Below are 18,952 nucleotides of genomic sequence, written 5' to 3'. Positions count from 1 at the left end.
GTTTGGGGATGGGGGACAGGCTCTTACTCTGTAGCCTAGGTTGTTTCGAACTCTCCTCTGCCTAAGCCTGAGTGCATAATTTACAAGTATGTACCACCACACTCAGTCCTCAAAATTATACTAATAAGATCAAAATATATTTCTATTAACACAAGTTTATAGCTTAAGGAGGTAGCTCACTTGGTAGAGGGCCTGAGCTCAATCCTCTGAAAAATCCATGTGAAAATTCCAGGTAGTGCAAGCTTGTAATCCTAGTACTGGCAAGGGAGAGAAAGGAGATCTTTGGGACTAGACAAATAGCCTCGCCTGCTTGACAAGTTCCAAGCCAGTATAAGACTCTACTGGAAAAAATAAGAATGAAAAGTGTAGAAACTGCCTGAAGCACAACACCTGTCACTGTACTTTGTGTCTTCCACATGTATTTGAACATACATGTGCAAATCACATTCAAACAAGTATGTGCATGCACACATATAAATAAGGTTTAATAAGCAAGAATGAATGAGAAATAATAAAGATGAACAAAAATTAGTAAGTTAAGCTATTCTAGAATTTTTTTAAAAATTTATTATTATCATTTATTTATTATTATTATTTATTATAATTTGTCAGTTTATTCATTTTGTATCCTGGCTGTGTTCCCTTCCCTTGTCTCTTCCCAATCACAGTCTTCCTCCCTCTTCTCCCTGTATGCCTAGTCCACTGATAGGTGCAGTATTCCTCCCCTTCTATGTGACTTTAGCCTATCAGATCTCATCAGGACTGGTTGCATTGTCTCTCTCTGTGGCCTAGCAATGCTGCACCCCCAGGGGGACATGATCAGAGAGCCTGTCACTGAGTTCATGCCAGAGAAAGCCTCTGTTCCCCTTATTAGGGAACCCACTTGAAGACTGAGTCTATCAGCTATATCTGAGCCTGGGTTTTAGGTCCTTTCCATGCATTGTTCTTAGTTGGGGTATCAGTCTCTGCAAGGACCCCAGGGCTCAGTGTTTTTGGCTTTGTTGGTCTCCTTGTGTAGCTCCTGTCCCCTCCAGGTGTTTCTATCTCCCCCTTCTTTCATAAGATTACCTTCACCCTGCCCAAAGTTTGGCTTTGAGTCTCAGCTTCTGCTTTGATACCTTAATCAGTAGAATCTTTCAGAAGCTGTCTGTAGTAGGTTCCTGTCCTGTTCCCTGTCTTCTCCTGCTTGCAATGTGTATCACATTTGTCCTTTTGAATAAAAGAACTTATGAAGTTAAACACCAACAAAGCAAGTAATCCAATTTAAAAATGGGGTTCAGAGCTAAGCAGAATATTCTCAATAGAGGAATATTGAAAGGCAGAGAAACACTTAAAGAAATGTTTAGCGTCCTTAATCATCAGGGAAATACAAATCAAAACAACACTGAGATTTCACCTTTCACCATTCAGAATGGCAAGATCAAAAACTCAAGTGACAACACATGCTGGAGAGGATGTGGAGAAAGGGGAACCCCACTTCATTGCTGGTGGGAATGTAACCTTGTACAACCACTTTGGAAATCCATTCGGCGCTTTCTTAGAAAATTGAGACTAGTGCTACCTCATATATCCAAAATATACTCAAGTAAACAAGGACAATTGTTCAACCATATTTTTAGCAGCTCTATTCATACTAGCCTGAAGCTGGAAACAACCTAGATGTCCCTCAGCAGAGGAATGGATACAGCAATTGTGGTACATTTACACAATGGAATACTACTCAGATATTAAAAACAAGGAAATCATGAAATTTGTAGGCAAATTTTGGGAACTAAAAAGATCATCTTGAGTGAGGTAACCCAGAAGCAAAAAGACACACATAGTATATACTCACTCATAAGTGGATATTAGCGATATAATATAGAATAAACATACTAAAATGTATACTCCCAAAGAAGCTAAATAAGGAAGACCCTAGGGAAGGTATTCTAGAATTTTTTAGACTGCTCATATAGATAGCTTAAGCTAGTAACTTGAGAACTTAGATGGAAAGACAGATGGTTGCTAGAAATTAACTTCAAAGTAAATTAACTAATGTGTCAGAACCGCCCTAACAGATATTTTTCTTTTTACTTCTTCCAAACATTAAAGGACGGGTTTTATTTTTTGTTTGTTTGTTTTGTTTTTCAGTTATTTCATCTTCCTTAACTATAGTTCCAGTGTGTTAGGAAGTGGACATAGGAAGATGAGATTAGTGCAGAAGATTGAACCCATCCTACACAACATAGTGGAGCCATCCTCAAAAAATAAATAATTTCAAAGTTAGAGAAAAGATGGGAAATTTTTTATAGTGGGATGAATAGTTTTCTCCCAAAATACATATTCAGTAATAACTTCTTGTAGCCATGAACATGAGTATATTTGGCAATAAGATATTTCCTGATATGATTAAAATATATCTGAGAAAGAGATTTAGGGTAGGCTTTTAAATGTAGGATTTTGAGGCTCAGCTCTGAGAAAGCCCTGTGGAGATGGAAGCAGAAATTGAGGTGATAGAACTTTGAGCAGTAGCCACACATGCTTAAGAGGGAAGGAGAGCTATGCTCTAAACCTCAGAGGGAGCCTGGATCTGTCAGTCCATTCCTGGGTTGGGATTTTTTTTTTTTTTTTGGCCTAAAGAACTTTAGCAAATAAACTTATTTTTTTAATTTTTTATTAATTACACTTTATTCATTTTGTATCCCCCCATAAGCCCCTCCCTCCTCCCCTCCTGATCCCACCCTCCCTCCCCTTTCTGCATGCATGCCACTCCCCAAGTCCACTGATAGGGGAGGTTCTCCTCTCCTTTCTGATCTTAGTCTATCAGTTCTAGTCAAAAGTGGCTGCATTGTCCTCTACTGTGGCCTGGTAAGGCTGCTCCCCCCTCAGGGGGAGGTGATCAATGAGCAGGCCAATCAGATTATGTCAGAGGCAGTCCCTCTATAAACTTATTTTGTTTTAAGCTGTCAAATTTGTGAAACTAATATAATTCCAACTGTGTCTTATGTGGTTTAAATGACTGTCTCAATAAAATGAGAAAGGAAAATTCTAGGATCTCCTTTTTCATATAATTGCAAAAAGCCATAAATATTATAGAATTAATCTAGTGATTTGTAGGAAGGATATGAACACATAGGTGGAATGCAAAATGTGGTTGAACATCAGAAAAATCAGTTCATGAAATTCAACACAGTAAAGGTCGAGAAGAAATGTAACTACCTCTGTAAGTCAACAGAAACTGTTTGGTGACCCATGTGCACCAAGTCTGTTATACTCTGAATAGCTGATTGTAAATTTGTTCAGAAAAAGAAGAAGAAGAAGAAGAGGAGGAGGAGGAGGAGGAGGTGGAAGAGGAGGAGGAGGAGGAGGAGGAGGAGGAGGAGGAAGAAGAAGAAGAAGACGAAAACAACACACTCAAGAGGAGTAGACAGCTGGAAATAATTAAACTCAGGGATGAACTCAAGAAACTAGAAGTAAAGAGAACAATTCAAAGAATCAATGAAACCAAGAGCTGGTTCTTTGAGAAAATCAACAGGATAGATAAACCCTTAGCCAAACTAAAAGGCAGAGAGACACTATCCAAATCAACAAAATCATAAATGAAAAGGGGGACATAACAGCAGACACTGAGGAAATTCAAACAATCATTAGGTCTTACTTCAAAAGCCTACATGCCACAAAATTTGAAAATCTAAATGAAATGGACAATTGTGTTGATAGATTCCACTTACCAAAGCTGAATCAAGACCAGGTAAATCAATTAAATGGTCCTATATCCCCTAAGGAAATAGAAGCAGTCATCAAAAGTCTCCCTTCCAAGAAAAAGAAAAAGTGCAGGGCCAGATGATTTCTGCATGGAATTCTACCAGACCTTCAAAGAAGAGCTAACATCAATACTCCTCAAACTATTCCACAAAATATAAACAGAAGGAGCATTACCAAACTCCTTCTATGAAGCCACAGTCACCTTGATACCTAAACCTCACAAAGACCCAGCAAAGAAAGAGAATTTTAGGCCAATCTTCCTTATGAACATTGATGCAAAAATACTCAACAAAATACTCGCAAACCAAGTCCAAGAACACATCAAAGATATCATCCACTATGACCAAGTAGACTTCATCTCAAATATACAGGAGTGGTTCAGTATATAGAAATCCATCAATGTAATCCACCATATAAACAAACTGAAAGAAAAAAAAAACACATGATTATCTCCTTAGATGCTGAAAAAACATTTGGTAAAATCCAACAGTCATTCATGTTTAAAGTCCTAGAGAGATCAGGGATACAAGGCACTAACCTAAACAGGAAAGGCAATATATAGCAAACCTGTAGCCAACATCAAACTAAATGGAGAAAAACTTAAGTCAATCCCACTGAAATCAGGGACAAAACAAGGCTTCCCAGTCTCCATATCTCTTCAACAAACTTCTTGAAGTCCTTGGTAGAGCAATAAGAATTAAGGATAGTAAGGGAATTCAAATCAGAAAGGAAAAGTATCACTGTTTGCAGATGCTATGATAGTATACCTGAGTGACCCCAAAAAGTCTACCAGGCAACTCCTACAGCTAATAAACACCTTCAGCAAAGTGGCTGGATACAAAATTTAATTCAAAAATAATTAGTAACCCTCCTATATACAAAAGACAAATGGGCTGAGAAAGAAATTAGGGAAAGAACACCCTTCACAATAGCCACAAAATACATAAAGTACCTTGATATAACTCTAACCAAGACTTTTATGAAAAAACTTCAACTCTCTGAAGAAAGAATTAGAAGAGGATATCAGAAGATGGAAAGATACTCATGGCTTGGAAGGATTAACGTAATAAAAATGGCCATCTTAACAAAAGCAATCTGCACATTCGATTCAATTCCCATCAAATCACCAACACAATTCTTTACAGATCTTTAAATAAAAATTCTCAACTTCATATGGAATAATAAACTCAGAATAAAGTGTAAGTAATAAAGGACCTGGAAAGGATCATCCTGAGTGAGTTGTCCCAGAAGCAAAAAGACACACACGGTATATACTCACTCATATAGACATACAACATAGGACAAACCCACTAAAATGTATGCATCTAAAGAAACCAAGCAAGAGAGAGGACCCTAACTAAAATGTTCGATCCCCACCTGAAAGGCAAAGAGGATGGACATCAGAAGAAGAAGAAAACAGGAAACAACCTAGAAACCTGCTACAGAGGGCCTCTGAAAGCCAGTAGAAGAAAACAGGAAACAAACTAGGAACCTACCACAGAGGGCATCTGAAAGCCTCTGCCCTGCAGACTATCAAAGCAGATGCTGAACCTGATGGCCAACTGTCGGGCAGAGTGAATGGAATTTTATGTAAGAAGTGGGAAATAGTAAGAGCTGGAGAGTACAGGAACTCCACAAGGAGAGCAACAGAACAAGAAAATTTGAACACGGGGAACTTCCCAGAGACTCATACTCCAACCAAGGACTATTCATGGAGATAACCTAGAACTCCTGCACAGATGTAGCCCATGGCAGGTCAGTGTCTAAGTGAGTTACCTAGTAATGGGAAGAGGGACTGCCTCTGACGTAATTTGATTGGCCTGCTCTTTGATCACCTCCTCCTGAGGGGGGAGCAGCCCTACCAGGCCACAGAAGAGGACAATGCAGCCACTTTTGACTAGAACTGATAGACTAAGATCAGAAAGGAGAGGAGAACCTCCCCTATCAGTGGACTTGGGGAGTGGCATGCATGCAGAAAGGGGAGGGAGGGTGGGATCAGGAGGGGAGGAGGGAGGGGCTTATGGGGGGATACAAAATGAATAAAGTGTAATTAAAAAAAAATAAAAAAAATGGGACCTCAAAAAAAAAAAGAATTAAAAAAAAAAGAAAGAAACCTAGAATAGCTAAAACAATCCTCTACAATAAAAGATCTTCTGGAGGTATCTCCATCTCTGATCTCAAGCTATACTGTAGAGAAACAGTAATAAAAACTGCATGGTACTGACGTAGAAACAGACTGGTAGATTAATGGAACCAAATAGAAGACTCAGAAATAAACCCATACACCTGTGGACACCTGATTTTTGACAAAGATGACAAAACCATACAATGAATAAAGACAGAATTTTCAATAAATGGTGCTGGTCTAAATATAAGTCCACATGTAGAAAAATGCAAATAGACCCATATCTATCACCCTGCACAAAATTATCATCCAGGTAGATCAAAGATCTAAACATTAAACGAGACACACTAAATCTGTTGGAAGAAAAAGTGGGAAAGAGCCTTGAACTCGTAGGCACAGGAGACAGTTTCCTGAACAGATCACCAACAGCTCAGGCTCTAAGATCTACAATTAACAAATAGTATCTTGTGAAACTGAAAAGTTTCTGTAAAGCAACGGACACTGTCAATAGAACAAAACGAGAGTCTACAGACTGGGAAAAGATCTTCACCAACCCTACATCTGATAGAGGACTAATATATAAGAACTCAAGAAATTAGGTACCAACAAACCAAATAATCCAGTTAATAGGTACAGAGAATTCTCAACAGATGATTATAGAATGGCAGAGACATACTTAAAGAAATGTTCACCATCCTTAGTCATCAGGGAAATGCAAATCAAAACCACCCTGAGATTACATCTTACACCAGTCAGAATGGCTAAGATTTTAAAAAATTTAGGTGACAACACTTGCTGGAGAGGATGAGGAGAAAGGGGAACCCTTTTCCATTGTTGGTGGGAGTGGAAACTTGTATAACCACTTTGGAAATCAATCTGGCACTTTCTTAGAAAATTGGAAATAGTGCTACCTCAAGATCCAGCCACACTCTACTCTTGGGCATATACCCAAAAGATGCCCCATTATTCAATAAGGACATTTGTTCAGCTATGTTCATAGCAGCTTTATTTGTAATAACCAAAATCTGGAAACAACCTAGATGTCCCTCAATGGAGGAATAGATACAGAAAGTGTGACACATCTACACAATGGACTACTACTCAGCTATTAAAAACAAGGAAGTCATGAAATTTTCATCCAAAGGGATGGAACTAGAAGAGATCATCCTGAGTGAGGTTATCCAGAAACAGACAAGCATGGTATACACTAACTTACAAGCAGATCTTAGCCATATAATATAGGATACAGAACTATAGAAGCTAAACACTAAGGAGGACCCTAGGGAGGATGCGTAAATGTTATTCAGAATGGCAAGCAGGAACATTGGAAGAGAGGAAACAGGATGGGAGCCTATTATAGAGGGTCCTCTGAAAGGATTCACTCAAAAAGGGATTGAAACAAGTGCTGAGTCTCATGGTCAAACTTTGGGCAAAGTGCAGGGAGTCTTATGGAGAAAGAGCATGGTAGGAATAGAGGGACATGGAGGGAGCAAGAGCCCCACAAGGAGACCAACAAAACTAAAAGATCTGAGCCCAGCAGGTCCTGCAGAGACTGATGCAACAATGGAGGACCATGCATGAAGAGAACCTAGACCCCCTGCTCAGATGTGTCTGATTGGCAGCTCAGTCTCCATTTGGATCTCTGAGTGAGGGGAGCAGGGTCTGCCTCTATCATGAATTCAGTTGAATGCTCTTTGATCACTGACCCCTGATGATGCAGCCTTGCCAGGCCACAGAAGAAGAGGATCCAGGCAGTCCTGATAAAACTTAACAAGTTATGGGCAGATGGCAATGGTGGAGAACTTCCCCTTTCAGTAGACAAGGGGAAGGGGATGGGAGGAAGAGGAGGAAGGATGGTACTAGGGGGACTTGATAGAGGGAGGCTTCAGCTGGGATATATATACTGACGAAATTGTGAGGAAAAAAAATTAAAATTAAAAGAAAGTGGGGTTGATAAGCTTAAAACCACTCCCAGGGGATCTTGAACATACTAAGCATTCTTGTGTCTGCCTTGTTCCTCACTCACCCCTATCCCATATTATCCTGGTCCCTTCATGTACAACACTGTGAAATACAAACCTGAGATAACCTCAACTTAGAGGGAAAAAAATGGAGGCATGTAAATAAATAACACTAACCAGGGCCCCTGAATACTGAACATTGTCCTCTGAGTGTGAAGTAAGTGTCAACCAGCTAATGGAACTGCTGGATAGATGGACTGGCCTTGGTACTCAGGGCAGTGACAACTGGTTATGTATGCATCAGATACTATGACAGTGCACTAGTGTGCCTCAGTACCAGATGGAAAACCCCAGACCAGGCCAGGACTTGTGAGCTGGAGGAAGTGGCTCCTGGAGAGAGGAAGAGTATTGATGATTAGCACAGGGAAGTCTGCCCTTAATTGAGGATCAGTTTAGGAACCTTTAATGAAGAGACATATTTAAATTAAGTGCATGGGTCTATCTCCTAAAACGAAGGTAGGGCCCTCTCTCTATCTTTTTATACTTACTTATATGTGTGCATATTAAAACTTGTGTAGAGGTCAGAAGACAGCTTGCAGGATTCAGTTCCCTCTTTCCACCTTTTAGGTTACAGGAATCAAACTCAGGTCATTGGGTTTATTAGGAAGTATTTATTTTATTTACTCACTGAATCATCTCTCTGGCCCATAATATTTATATATTTTAACAACGATAACAAAAAAACCACTTTTGTTTATATCTTAAAAGTCAGGCCTGTAAGTAGCCCTAATCCAACGAACTATGGCAAATACTAAGGATGCATGTAAGCTTTACTATTTATAAATAGAAAAGAGTTGTTAAGTTAGACTCCTGTCTACAACCATAGCAGAGCATCATTAGTAGTGTCAGGCCTTTGAATGTAAAGTAAATAAACTTAAATAATTTTTTTTAAAAAAGAGTTGTTAACTTTGGTCATCTCCAGCATCTTCGATATTAATTTTTATATTAGAAGAAAGTTATTCTGGGTTGGTTTCATTAATCTTAGAAGTGATGCCTTCACAGATAATTAATTAGAATGGTGTTTAAACAGAAAATAAAAGATTTCAAATAGCTAAAAATTTAAAGATACTTATGTTGAACAGTTTGCACTATTGTTGTGTAAGACCTCCTATACTGTTTGAGCCTAACGTTAGCACAGTGGGAGAAATTAATTCTTTTCTTTACCACTCATATCCTGCTTATATTTTTTGTGTATGAAACAGTATCTGAGGATTTCATTTACGTGGGTTTTTTTTATCATATTGCTTCTTTGAACTGTAGCTTGATAGCTGCATTTAATCACTAATATAGCAGACAGAAATTTGTTGAACTCACATAGCTACCAGGTAGTGAAAAATCAGATTCACACCTACACAGTCAGTTTCAGATTGTTTTTAACTTTAACCACAATGCTAAGTTGTGAATTTTGCTTCCTTAACCCTAAAAGTTACTTCAAACTGTATTCTTCTCTTGAATAAGTTTCCACTTGTCTCTTGCTATACTGAAATGTCCTTTTTACCTGTTTGTATAAATGACATTAGGAAAGTAGTCATTTATTTAAGTAGCTCTTTATAATCATCCATACAGTAATTGATAAACATATGCTGTGATTATCAGAACTCCTTTTCCAGATGTAAAACTGGAAATATGTCTAGTGTGTGCATAGTAAGTTGCCATTTTGGAATTTATGAGTGACATCTTATCAGGTTTTAGCTTGTTCCTTTGCAGATGCCTCCCATGTCTCTGTTACTGTGAGACCAAAGGGCAGTAGAGCTGGATATGCAGAAAACCCAAAACTACAATAGAAACAGTTTCCTTCAGTGAGCTTGCACTCAAGCATTGGTATATCTAGTGTAATTGATAGGACACACACGTGGATGTCTACCTGGAAGACATGGTAGTTCTATAAGTGTGTTATGAAATCTGCCCCAAAGCTGGAGGGCTCAAGGAAGGGCAATAATGGTACTCTCACTTAACCCTTGTAACATAACAGACTTTCTAATAGCCAGAGGGGATTGAAATGGGAATGCAGGTGAGCTGCAAAATGTTCAGTTATTGTATTTATTTGCTAATATAGAATATAACAATGAAGTGTCTGCTATGTTTGCTTTCTGAACATAGCTGTGATTTCTTTCATTATTATGTAATTGGCCTCTAGTTCATTTTTTTTCCCCACAGAACAATCACTATAGGCTATAGGTTTTATTTCCTGGGCATAATATTTACAACTGAGTAATCTCTGACAGATCATTTATATTTTCTGTGTCTCAGTCTCCTCTCCTCTAGAATGGTTACTACAGTTTTTACTGCACCTGAGTAGCATCAGTATTAACTAAGTTTATCTTGCAGTGCTAGACAAGGTATCTAATGTAATAATCACTGTTTTCACACTTGCCTTGATAATTTTGGGTTATGCAGATGACTCAGTTGCTGTGAAGCCATGTTATGTAAAGATTGCTCCATCATCTGACAGCAGCAGGATGGCTTGGCAGTCTTCCCACTTCCTATATATTGGGATTGTGGACAGAAACATGCGCTTTACGAGACATGCCAGTTTCCACAGACTTTAAATTCCAGTCCCATTATTGGTTGTTGGTTAAGAGTGAGGTTCCTCCAATTGGTTTCCCATAGTAAGGGGAACAAGGACTATTTCTAACAGGAACTCAATGGCTGGCTCTTTGACCTCCCCACCCCCCAAGGGAGGAGCAGTCCTGTTAGGCCACAGAGGAGGACTTTGCAGCCAGTCCTAAAGATACCTGATAAAACAGGATCAGATGAATGGGGAGGAGGTTCCCCCCCCATCAGTGGACTTGGAATGGGGCAGGATGGAGATGAGGGAGGGAGGGTGAGAGTAGGAGGGAATGAGGGAGCAGGATACAGATGGGAAACAAAGTTAATAAAATGTAACTGATAAGAAAAAAATAAAATTAAAAGAAAAAAAATAAAAAAAAAGAGTGAGGTTCCTGGAATCAATCTACTAGGACATCTTGGTGTGAATGTTGCTTTTGCCAGTGACAATGAACTGTTTTGAACAGAGTACATAATGTGTTCTGCTTTGATTCTTTGATTCATAAAATAACATCAGCAGCCAAACCCACTAGAGTTTTGAGAGTATTGAGAGTTAGCACACAGAATTTAATTAAACTGTCTTCTTGTCAGAGTCCTTAATTGGTGTCAGGTTAGTTAAACTTTAGTTTGTATTGTGATTATTGTGTAAGCTCTCAGAGACACCTATTAAACACCAGTCATTTAAACCATCTTCAAATTCTGGAGGTCAGGAGTCCAAAATAGTTCTTTAGGCTGAAGCCATGATTTCTTTCTGGAAGCTTCAGCAAATAGTCTATAAATAATCTATGCTCCTTTTCTGATTTCCAGAGACAGCCATGAGTCTTGGTTCAGTCTTCTCATCTTCCAAGGAGCATTAGTCAGCCAAGTCTCATGTGGAGTGATTCTTTTGTCTTTTTCATTTTAAAACAGGCCCGTAGGATCCCACTAGGCCCACAAAGATAGCGTATAGCGTGTTTCCCGATTTATAGCCATCTTGTTAATTTTACCTGCAACTTGAATTTGCCTTCACCATAATACTTAAGTGTATATAGGTTACAGGGATTAGGGCATAAACATACATGGAGGACTGGACTTACTACCAACCAGTATTGTCTTCATTGTTCTCCTATAAACTGCCTTTCCTCCCTGTTATTTACTCTCTGACCAGCCTTGGTGGCTTTCATGCTCATGCTCAGTTGAGAAAATAGACATAGGACGTGAAAACTTGCTTTATGTCCACACATATGCACTTCTCTGAACATGTCCATCTTTTCCTCTGCCCCTGCTAAAATGAAAGGAATGTTTCTCTCTATTGAAATCCTGACCTTCCTCAGCACTTTACTCTTCCACTTTAGATTCATATAGATGGTTTTGAGGTAGTTTTCTCCACCTAAAATAAAAATCTACTCTGTAACTACCTGTTTGTTCTCTTATTACCACTCCCTCTTTACTCCCTATCCCCATCACAGACTCACTTTCACTACTTGATACCTCAAATAGAAAACCAATCCTGATGCCAACCACCACTCTTCTCAGATTCCAGTATAGTGTTACTGTATATTGCTTCTCAGCTTCCTCTCAGGTGGCACCTTCCTAGTCAGTCACCAGTATATCGTGTGTAGACCACAGCTATGGCCTACGGCCCATATTCCCTTCTCTCCATGTCTCTTCCACTTCCTGCCCTGTCCCACTACTCGACTGATCTTTCAGAAATGAAGCAGACCCATATCTCGTCCTATTTTCCTTTAAAACTTATGAATGGCTGTTGGTCCTATTAGTATAAAACCTAAAAGTTAAACAAACAACAGAGTGAAAAACCCTTCATCCCCTGTTGCACTTATTCTCAGTGCAGTCTGTTCTACTTATTCCTTAAACTATGCCCCAGAAGTCATGAACTTTCTAATTGTGCTCTGTGCTTTGGGCTGTAGAGCATCATCCCACCCATGTGCATCTCCCTCTATTCCCAGGACCCTCCCTTGATAAGCTGTATGAGCCTTTCTTGCTTGTGTCTGTATGACTTACCCAGGCTGAGAACAGTAAATCTTTCATATACCAGTTTATTTCCTTCAGAAGTTTATCTTATGTGTTCATGTATAAGATTGATTAAACTATCACTATAGTTATACTTGACAGACATAGGTAAGAGTGGGAGAACCTCATACCTAATTGAAAGAATAGGCTAATTCCTTTGCCTATATTGTTGCACACATAGCTGTGACTATAATGGAGGAAAATGTAGAAATGACCCTTTACCATTTCTTCATTATAAGAGTGAACTGGTACCAGTTAGATCCTGGCAATCCCAAGTGTCTATACTATATGGGTTTACTGATTTCACTTGTTCTTGCCAACACATTTATCAGCCTCTTAATGGTCTACCTGGTCACAGATGACAGAGAAAGTGATTGAGTGATTGTGTATTCTCATGAGTTGTGGTGACTTGTGGTTTCTTGAGACTTTACTAATGTGTCTTTCTGTTTCTTATGTTTCAGACTATTCAGACTATGAAGACAGTTCCTTAGACTTTTTGGAAAGGTGTACTTCTCCACTAACCAGATCTTCTGGGAGTTCTCTGGCTCCGCGAAGCACATTTATGGAGAAAACTACAACCTATCAGTACCCAAGGGCAATTCTGTCCGTTGATCTTAGTGGTGAAAGTATGTGTGACTATTTAATGGTTAAAATAATACCTGAATATGAAACTGAAAATATGTATTTATCTTAAGTCGCTGTTCAAAGAGGCAGCACACTTGACAGATAAGCTAATAGGAAAATTCCATCATTAGATTTAAGTATATTTTTCACTACCAATGGATGTTTTATTTTTATTCACATCTTATAGGTCAATAGGCAAACCCCTGTTTAAATAATTATGTGGGTCCAATAGTGTTATAGTTAAAACTCAGTAAAAGTCTGTCTTAAACATAGTCCCTTTTCTACCAAGTTTTGTCACAGTCTTCAAATTATTCCTGTCACGTATACATCAGTAAATTAAATGTAATCAAGATTTGGCCACCGTTCATCAATACAAAGGGTCTACTGAAAAGAGCCCTGACTATAGATTCTTGGGCAGGTATAGTCCTGCCAGTGGGAGTTGTTGACTATTGATTTTTTTCCTTCTAGTACTATATACTGTAAGAGGAAAATCTCCCCTGGCTTTAGATACTGGTATCAATGCCTTAAGATAGAATTCCAACATGGTAGGGTAGAACGTGGTAGAGCCAGGAAATGTGGAAGGAAGGAGTCTTAGTCTTTGTTAAAGCCCAGGATCCATAGTAGGCTCACTTCTTGCTTGCCTTTGTAAGTACCCTAGAAGATAGGTACCAGGCTATGATTTCTTTGGCCTATTACTGCCTACTCTTCTAGGCCTAACTAGTCTGCAAGGTAGGGGAACATTTTCTTCCCTTTGCTGCCAAAAGTAGACAACATGTGACTTTCAGGATCTTAATTTTCAAAAGTCTGAGGTAAGGGAGAGGATTAAGAAAAATTACCTCTCTTTCCTTTATTCTCTTTACCAACAGGTGCAGTTACATTTTTTTCATTTGGTCCAGTGGCTTTCAATTGGACCAGATATATACATTGTAATCCTTGCTCTGGTACCTTTAACATTTTACAGTTTTGAATGCAACCAGTGAGCACAGATAGAATTACATTTTGGGGATGATCCTGTTGACATAGAATAGCAGCTTGAGAAAACTCATAATGTCACCCATCCCACAGGCTACCAAGATCTGCAGGTGGGCTTTTACTTGAAGGTGCTATAGGCACGGATTGGAGCTGAAGTGATAACACTTGAGAGATAGAGACTCGAAAGCCTGAATCCTGTTCATACCCTGCTTGGAAAACAAAAGAGGCAGAGGTTCTCAAACATCAGCATACAACACAACCACCTGTAGTACTTGCTAAAACACATTATTAGAGCCTTGCCTTTGGAGTTCCTACTGACAGATTACCAGCATGGTGGTGATGCCAGCATTGCTGATAGAGAAGCTCTCCTTAAAGAGCACTGTTCTAGGCAATAGCAGTGATGGCTGAGGAGTAGCAGTTTAAAGGGAGCAGATCTTATAAACCTGCTTGGAGCATTATCTTATGGCTTCTCCTGTGTTAGTGTAAGAGAAACACTGATTTGTCTGTCTTACACAACTTTCACCCCAGTGACCCAATTGTCAGCAAAATTGAGCCAAACTCATTTTTAATACTTGTGAGTCAGTTATTTAAACAAGATTTTTCTGGTTGATTTATTAAATATGTATGCCAGTACCATGAAACCTGATATTTGGATCATGTATGTTTATATTAATTACATGCTACTTCCTTTTAGTTTAAAATCTATTCTGTTTTATGATTGCTATTCTTTTATTGTCTCAAAGTGTAGCCCAAGATGATCTCAAGCAACTGATCATTATGGTTTAATGCTGGGATTAGAGGTGTAAGCCACCATGCCCAGCTAAGCAGTTGATGATTAACTGCCTTTATCAATACTTGGCTGCACAGTTCAACCATGTTACATGTTGTGTGTAAATGCATAGTATAATGCTTGACATATGTAATGTAGTGGTAATTGACTAAAAGATTATCACTATCTAGTACAAATAACAAAACCCATTCTTTTGTAACAGAAAGGCTATTATTTGTGAACATTCAATCAAAATTGTAGTCAATCGCAACTGCAAATCTATTGCAATTCATACAATTTGCAGACTGTATAGACACTAATAAGTTTCATTGTCAGTATTAGTCTTGGCCATAACCTGTTAGCAGGGAAAGTAGTGGCTACTCAGTATTACTTTCAGCAGTGTTTGGGTACATGAAATGGAAAGCACCAGAACTACAAAAATTTCAAATATCTGATTTTTTGGTTCAGAGGCAAGCACTCAGTTCACATGTGCTTGCTCTGCTGAAATGCTTATACTCACTTCCTATAGCTTCTCCCTGACAAGTGACATCATGCACTTTCATGTGTTCCAGACTTGTCAGATGTGGAATTCCTGGATGACTCCTCCACAGAAAGCCTGCTTCTGAGTGGGGATGAGTACAATCAAGACTTTGATTCAACTAATTTTGAGGAGTCTCAAGATGAAGATGATGCCCTTAATGAGATTGTAAGGTGTATCTGTGAAATGGATGAGGAGAATGGCTTCATGATCCAGGTACTATAGCTCTGCCTATAGTTCTGGATCACTGTGGGTATTGAGCAGGTACACCAGAGAGCTTTGCTTTTTACCAGCCATCCCTCACAATGTAGTTTCTAATACTTTGCCATGCTTTCAGTTCTAGCAGTACTGGTTAGAAAGTCTCCACTGAATCAAGTAGACACATGGCTTGTGAGTATCATTGTCTACTTGTAGGGTATCTCTTAACAGACTGAGGCCTTCATGCTGAAACATTTAAAGGTGTAGAGGTGTCTTTCTTCACAGTGCAGAATTGACTATAGCATGGTTTTTACTCACACTTAATAATCAGCCATTTATACCTACCCTATGGGGAGTGGGAATTGGATCCAAGTGTCCAGGATTCCCAGAAAAGAAAAGAGAACATTGTTGCAAAAATTAGCAACCTCTCCTTATAACAAGGGTGTGTCTAAGAAATCAAGAAATCATGGCCTGAATTTGTGTTGGTATGTAGGAAAATTAGGAAACATTGGTTATAGAAATGAAAAAAGTAGCCACCTTTCTTCTTTGTCAGTGGTGTTCTCAAATAAAGGTGCTGTGAAGTTAGAATTTTACCACATGAGTATTACCTTAAGTGTCCTTGCACAGACATTTTATAGATTTGCTTCAGTAAGTGTTTTTAGGATTTGATTGCCTGTGGATCAATGGAAAACACTTGGGAGATTTCTCTTAATTTATTAAAGCATATTTTAATACATGTGATATAAAGAAGTTCTTGAAATAGTTGACTATTTCAATGATAAAATTAATCTAACATGACTTTTTCTTGTGGCACATAGGACTCTAACTGGCAAGACAAGATAGCAGGCCAGCTAGTTAAAATGCAGCAATATGTGTCCTTGCCTTGCCTGTCCTGGTCTGAGGGTGCCGTTTCTGTCCTGGTCTGAGGGTGCCGTTTCAGCCAGCACTATGGGTCTCTTCTGTTCTCTGCAGTGTGAAGAGTGCCTATGCTGGCAACACAGTGTATGCATGGGGCTCCTGGAGGACAGCATTCCGGAGCAGTACATCTGCTACATCTGTCGGGACCCTCCGGGTGAGGCCCTCCGCCCCGTGTGGGTTGTGTGACGCGGACTTCAGAGTATGGCCACTGTATAGAGCACCTGCACTTCTTGGTTAGCTAGACTCCTCTGCCATAACGTGGGTTGGAGATACTTTTTGCCTGTTACAGCAGCATGACTTTCATAGTAATCACTTGCAGAAACACACATTTATGTAGACACGTTGACATACTGACTACCTTACCAAAAGGGAGATCATGGCTTTTTCCTGTAAATAGCTTTTGCTTATTCCTGTGTATTTCTAGCTAAGATTGTTTATGCTTATTTGAGTAGATGAATATCCATTGCCTGCTGACCATCTGATGCATTTTGAAGAAGTTTTGGATAGTGCCATATACCCAGTTTATTATAGAATAAGTGAAATTCTATAGAGCCTTGCCTATATCTTTTATTTCCCTGATAAAGCAGCTAGATGTGGGAACTTATATGTTTGTGCCTAAAGAGGTACCACTGAGTGGTATACTGAAATGAAAACGGAGCTTTTCGACTCCCAATCTATTGTACTTGTTTTGTCATGCCTTCCTTTATCCTAAGTACAACACTCTGCATGTAGAATATAATTTTAGCTATCAAGGCAGAGAATAACTAGTAATTAGGCAGATGAAATGTTCTCATGCCCACTGAAAAGATAAAGGAAAAAAGTATAAGAAGCAAAAGAGGGATAGGGAGATGGCTTAGTCCATAAAGTGCATTCCGTTCAAGCAGGAGGACCAGCAAGTGTTCTGATCTCTGGTATCCATGTAAAGAGCTGGGCATGCCTATAATCCCAGCAGTGTAGCAGTAGAGGCAGAAGGTACTCCTGGGCTTTGCTGGCCCATCAGTCTAGCCAAATCAATTCCAGATTCCATTAAAGATCCTGTCTCAAAAACTGAAGTGAAAAGTGATAATGAAACATAATTTCTGACCTCACACATACAAACAAAGAAGCAAGATAATTATTTGGAGTTCTATGAATATAAATACTTTTTTTTGCTTATGTATGGATATTTGCTATTCATTGTATGTCTTCAAGAACAAATCTAGATTTTCACTGTTCATTCAGTTGCATTTATTGGATACCTTCTATCTGTAAACATTGTGGAAAGATGACTGATTCAAAATATTCATTCACCTTATAGTTTAACAGACAGAGGAGCATATAATTGTAAGAGGATCCAGTATATATTAGCATCAAGTTCTTGGGTATTGTAGGGTTTTCTGAGGTCATAGTCAGGAAGGCAGAATCCCCACTTGTTTAGCTATAACTTTGTTTCATCCAGGTATGAACAGAAAGAAACCTGTGGTTTCTGCCAGCCATCTTAGAGGAAAGGTGTTTGGTAGACAATTGAAAAGATTACATCAGGGTTCTTTTGGCAGCTATCACCTGCCACTGACCCCTCAGTGCCATTCCTTCTCATGGTCAGCCACAGCAGAAGTGCTGAGGGGCTCTTGTCATCCCACCCTTCCTCAGCATGCTATATACTGTAGTCTGGAATTTTCTCTTGTTAGTAGAACTTGTCTTACTGAGGGGCATTAGTGGGAAGGAGGATCTGAATAAGTAGAATCCCTTATGACTTTAATGTCAACTCATCTGCAGGTCAGAGATGGAGTGCAAAATATCGTTATGATAAGGAGTGGCTGAATAATGGAAGAATGTATGGGTTATCTTTTTTAAAAGAAAATTATTCTCATCTCAATGCCAAAAAGATAGTTTCTACACATCATCTGCTTGCTGATGTCTATGGTGTAACTGAAGTACTGCATGGGTTACAGCTGAAGATTGGAATACTAAAGTAAGTGAACTGAGTCACACACTGCTTTTTACATTTTTTAAGTTATTTTTATTTTCTGTGTGTGTTTTGAGTGTGTTTATATATGTGCACTACATGGGTATGATCCCTGCCGAGGCAAGAAGAGGGTTGATATTCAGGAACTGGAATTATACATAATTATGAACCACCATGTGGGTGCTGAGAACTGAACCCAGATCCTCTGTAAAAGCAGCAAGTGCTCTTAACCAGTGAGCTATCTCTGCAGTCACATTCTTACAAATTTTAAGAAATAAAATCTTAAAATGCAAATCTTTTTTATTTTTTATTTTAATTTTTATTAATTACACTTTATTCACTTTGTATCCCCCCATAAACCCCTCCCTCCTTCCCTCTTAATCCCACTTTCCCTCCTCCTTCTCCATGTATGCCCCTCCCCAAGTCCACTGATGGGGCGGGTCTTCCTCTCCTTCCTTCTGATCCTAGTCTATCAGATCTCATCAGGCATGGCTGCATTGTCATCTTCTGTGGCCTGATAAGGCCGCTCCCCCCTCAGGGG

General features: G+C 39.1%; 1 protein-coding gene across 11 annotated transcripts in view; it reads left to right on the top strand.

Annotated features, from left to right (window-relative positions):
* Phf20l1 (PHD finger protein 20 like 1) overlaps window positions 1-18,952 on the top strand; it is a 76,995-nt gene that overhangs the window by 48,060 nt on the left and 9,983 nt on the right. For all 11 annotated transcript variants that reach the window (XR_008722342.1, XR_008722340.1, XR_008722341.1 and 8 more), the window contains 4 exons: window positions 12,909-13,073; window positions 15,385-15,566; window positions 16,521-16,620; window positions 18,222-18,417. Coding sequence is in view for 8 of the 11 variants with exons in the window: in XM_055626298.1 (XP_055482273.1) it covers window positions 12,909-13,073; window positions 15,385-15,566; window positions 16,521-16,620; window positions 18,222-18,417 (643 nt within the window). In the remaining 3 variants the exon portion in view is untranslated. The remainder of the gene's footprint in view (window positions 1-12,908; window positions 13,074-15,384; window positions 15,567-16,520; window positions 16,621-18,221; window positions 18,418-18,952) is intronic.

Source organism: Psammomys obesus, unplaced genomic scaffold (genome assembly GCF_907164565.1).
Source record: "Psammomys obesus unplaced genomic scaffold, mPsaObe1.curated_primary_1811, whole genome shotgun sequence".
Taxonomy (NCBI): Eukaryota; Metazoa; Chordata; class Mammalia; order Rodentia; family Muridae; genus Psammomys; species Psammomys obesus.
The sequence above is the reverse complement of the archived record's forward strand: the minus strand, read 5'-3'. Positions and strand labels throughout refer to the sequence as shown.